At 34.0% G+C, this 4318-nt stretch overlaps 1 protein-coding gene across 3 annotated transcripts in view; it reads left to right on the top strand.

The window, feature by feature from the left end:
• Positions 1 to 3970, top strand: part of rps6kc1 (ribosomal protein S6 kinase B1) — a 40211-nt gene extending 36241 nt beyond the window's left edge. For all 3 annotated transcript variants that reach the window (NM_001365551.2, XM_087297464.1, XM_087297463.1), the window contains 3 exon segments: positions 1 to 78; positions 215 to 310; positions 3401 to 3970. The exon segment at positions 1 to 78 is cut by the window's left edge and continues 5 nt beyond it. In NM_001365551.2, coding sequence (NP_001352480.2) covers positions 1 to 78; positions 215 to 310; positions 3401 to 3502 — 276 coding nt within the window. In that variant the 3' untranslated portion in view covers positions 3503 to 3970.
• The last annotated feature ends 348 nt before the right edge of the window (positions 3971 to 4318 follow it).

Raw genomic sequence — 4318 nt, 5'->3', positions numbered from 1 at the left:
GGCGGAATCTGCGAAGAGACGGTAGCATCTGATTGGTGGAGTTTGGGAGCCCTTTTATTTGAACTCATAGTTGGAAAGGTGAGAGTCATTTTCTCTATTTAAATATTCAGTGTGGCGAATTACATTGGAGCTATTTTAAGCGTTGTATTTTGATGTGGTGTCTAACATAAACCGCAGCGTCTCTTGTTGATGAGTATCTTTCTTATGTGTGCAGTCTCTATACCAGTGTCATCCTGCTGGCATTGGTAGACATTCATCGCTGAACATCCCAGAGTTTGTGTCGGAGGAGGCACGATCTCTGATGGAACAGGTACATATTACCATGTAGGGCAAATTAATATGTGTGTATATACAGTTGAAGTCAGAATTATTAGCCCCCCTAAATTATTAAAGCGCTTGTTTATTTTTTTCCCAATTTCTGTTTAACCGAGAGCAGATTTTTTCAGCACATTTCTAAACATAATAGTTTTAATAACTCATCTCTAATAACTGATTTATTTTATCTTTGCCATGATGACAGTAAATAATATTAAACTAGATATTTTCAGTCAAGACACTTCTAAACAGCTTAAAGTGACATTTAAAGGCTTAACTAGGTTAATTAGGTTTACTAGGCAGGTTAGGGGAATTAGGCAAGTTATTGTATAATAATGGTTTGTTCTGTAGATTATCGAGAAAAAAATATAGCTTGAAGGGGCTGATAATTTTGTCCCTAAAATGGTTCATTAAAAATTCAAAACTGCTTTTATTCTAGCCGAAATAAAACAAATAAAACTTTCTTCGGAAGAAAAAATATTATCAGACATACTGTAAAAATGTCCTTGCTCTGTTAAGCATCATTTGGGAAATATTTAATAAAAGAAGAAAAAAAATCGAAGTGGGCAAATAATTCTGACTTCAACTGTATATACCACTGCAATCAGAGTGAGAAGGCACAGTGACTGAAGTGGCCAAACATTTCCTGTTTGATGTCAGTTAGCCCTCTACTGCACGGCACAACCATATGGCAACATGATACTTATGTTTATTTCCCTGCCACTGTTTCTTTAAGACCAACATATTTTTTTTTGTTGTTGTTGTTGGAAAGAGAAAACCTTAGAGTAGCCAATGATGTGCTTTGGGTAAATCACATGACATGCAGTGTTTTTCTGTAGCGCGATTTCCGACAGACTGCTGTTTATTGTGAGTAGTTCCTAAATGCAAATGTAAACGTCAATAAAAACAAAGGATTAAATTATGTCAGATCCACAAAACAATCTGAAACATCACCTCCAGTAAGTTATGATAACATATTCACAGCTCAAATTTTTTAAAAATCAAATAAGTTTTTTGTAAATTGATCAAATGTTTGCAATGGCCAAGCGATCTGTTGATGTTGAAAATCCTGTTATGTGAACTAGGCTTTAGTATACTTTAGAACCAATTCTTCTTTGACATCATGCTGACTGCTTTCTTTGGATATCATCACTTCTTTGCTATTGAAGAAAGTAAGTGGAGTGTGTAGCTGAATTTACTTGAAATTGGAAGTTCCATTTGTACTGTTACCATCTTCATATATCTCTCTCCCTTTCTCTCTCTCTCAATTCAATTCAATAATTCAATAATTGCTTTATTGGCATGACAATTGTTACAAATGTATTGCCAAAGCAGTTATAAAATTTACATAAAAAGTAACATACATATATAATAAAAAAATAAAACAGTACACACAGTAAATAGTAGTAGCGGCAAAAAAAGGGATGATATTTATATATAATAATTAAATAAAATATCAACCATACATCATATTATTCAATATATCACATTATTATTCAATATATTATATTATTATTCAACATTAATTATTCATACAAATCAAATACAAAAATAGATCTGAATAAACTGTACATTTTTAGCATAAAACAGTAATAAAAACAATAACTCTCTCTCTTCTAGTTTAAGTTTAAGTTCAAGTTGCTTTATTGGCATGACATTCAGTGCAGTATTGCCAAAGCACTTCAAAAATGAACTATATTAAAAGCATTGAAAAAATACTAATAATACAGATAAGATATAATGACAAAAAAACAATACATTTGATCAATATTGCAATAATAATAAAAAGTTGAAATTATTTAAATAAGATACATGAATTTACATTAACCATTTCTTATGGTGTGTAGGGTGTATACATATTTTGCAGCTAGTCTAGACGTCAATTCGTCCTCTCCGAGTAGATGGTAAAGTTTTTCTGAGTCATTTAAATTAAAAAATGAACTGATCAATGTTTGAAATTGGGGGGAAAATATTTCTCTAGTCGTGGTGTATTTGGGGCAAAACAGAAGGAAGTGTGTCTCATCCTCTATTTCAGGGGTTCTCAACTGGTGTGGCCATGAGACCCACATTTTCACATGGTCATCAAGCCGCGACCCAAATTTTTAGGAACTATAATATAATTTTAGGAATTATAATTCATTTGTATTTATTTGTTAACATACACAAGTAGTGACAGATAAATTATGAGAAAATCACCAATACCTACAAATGAACAATATTTTACTGCTGTCATTTAACAAAATGTATCAAATTATAGAAATATTACAGAGTAAAAACGACAAGTAAACAGTGCTTAGGGTGAGGAAAAGTTCAGTTACCATTAACTAAACTGAACTGTTAATTAAACATCTGGTTGAACTGAAAAGAAACCAGCAAATTGAAGTAAAATTATTAAATAAATCATAACCATTTTATAATAATCACCAGTTATTGGCTCTTCTGCTTTTCTGTAGGCTTTCTTAGCCTTTGCTTCACGGTGAGCACAGTAAGATGAACTTGTACTTGTTTTGAACATGAAGATGTTCGGCACTTTTGTGATGCCCTCAGCTATTGGAGTCATCTTAGAAAATAGTCCACAGGTTTTTCTTTGGAACTGGGATGTTTGGTTTCTTAATTTCGAAGGTTTCATGCTGTCTTGTGAAAGCACCTCACTACATATGACACACTGAGGTTTTAAGCCTTTCTTGTCGTCAATATAAGTAAATCCACACTTAACATATTCAGGGTCGTACTTGCGCTGGAATTTCACATGTCAAACGGTACAGTTGTCGCACGCGCATTTCAAAATAAAAGTCCGATAAAAGCTAAATATGTTAAATATTAAACTTCTGTTGTTTTTTTTGACCACACACTCCGCGACCCACTGAAAATGTTAAAGTGGGTCGCGACCCACCAGTTGAGAAACACTGCTCTATTTAGTTTGTGTCACACTGTTTACATATTCTCTGTTCTTTAGGAGTCCAGGATTTTTTATGTCTGCCTTTTTCTATTTCTAAGTCATGATCACAGAGGCGATATTTTGAAACAATGTGCTTTTAATTCTCTCTCTCTCTCTCTTTCTGTCTGTCTGTCTGTCTGTCTGCAGTTGTTGCAGTATAATCCAGTGGAGCGGCTTGGCGCTGGAGTAGCTGGTGTGGAGGATATCAAGTCTCATCCGTTTTTTTCTCATGTGAACTGGACCAATTAATTTATCAGATCATTTACTGGAACGAGATGAAAGATTGAAATGTGTCTCTATGTAACACATGCAATGCAGCAAAACACAAGCTTATTCCACATAACTTTGCCAATAGATGATCAAAGTTTAAAGTGCGTTGTTTTAAAATGCACCTTTTTTTAAAAATCGAAATAATTTACAACATGTCACTATTGGTTTCATTTATAGTGTGATTACAGGAAGCCGCTAGCATCACACAGACATCTTTAGCGTGCGAGAAGGTTCAATCCTAGTCATTTCTTTTGGAAAAATCCTCATCAAACTCTACATACTGTGCACTAATCCATCATGTTATTTATTAAAACACTCTTATTGTCTGTTGGATGATATTGGTTCATTCATTTGATGTGTTTCTTTCTCAAGGTGATTCTCACTCTTGAAGGCTGCATTTGTAAAATTAATATAATAAACATATATTAAGAGGTGCTGGCAGATTAACTTCGTTTGTGAATCATTTTAAAAGATGTGGGGCTGACAAGAGTTCAAGTGCAATTTGTTGAACAATGGGAATAGATATGACTGTGTGATTTAAAGTATGATTCAAGAGTTCACACTTAGCTGATGATTGATTATAAGCAAGTTTGGCATGCTGTCCCGGGAGAGAGCCCTGAGCTCGAAAGGTTCTTGAGCCCTGGGCTCCCTCCCGTTTGGAGGAAGAGAGGGGAGCCTCGAGCTCAGGTAGATCTCGACAACTCCCCTTTTTTATAATAGCTAAAGATTAAGATTGAAGGCTATTAAAAGATATGCTGCATTATTAGATTACCTGTATTGAAATTTAGATTTAAC

This window comes from Danio rerio, chromosome 20, assembly GCF_052040795.2.
Source record: "Danio rerio strain M-AB ecotype USA chromosome 20, GRCz13ab, whole genome shotgun sequence".
Lineage (NCBI taxonomy): Eukaryota > Metazoa > Chordata > Actinopteri > Cypriniformes > Danionidae > Danio > Danio rerio.
The sequence above is the reverse complement of the archived record's forward strand: the minus strand, read 5'-3'. Positions and strand labels throughout refer to the sequence as shown.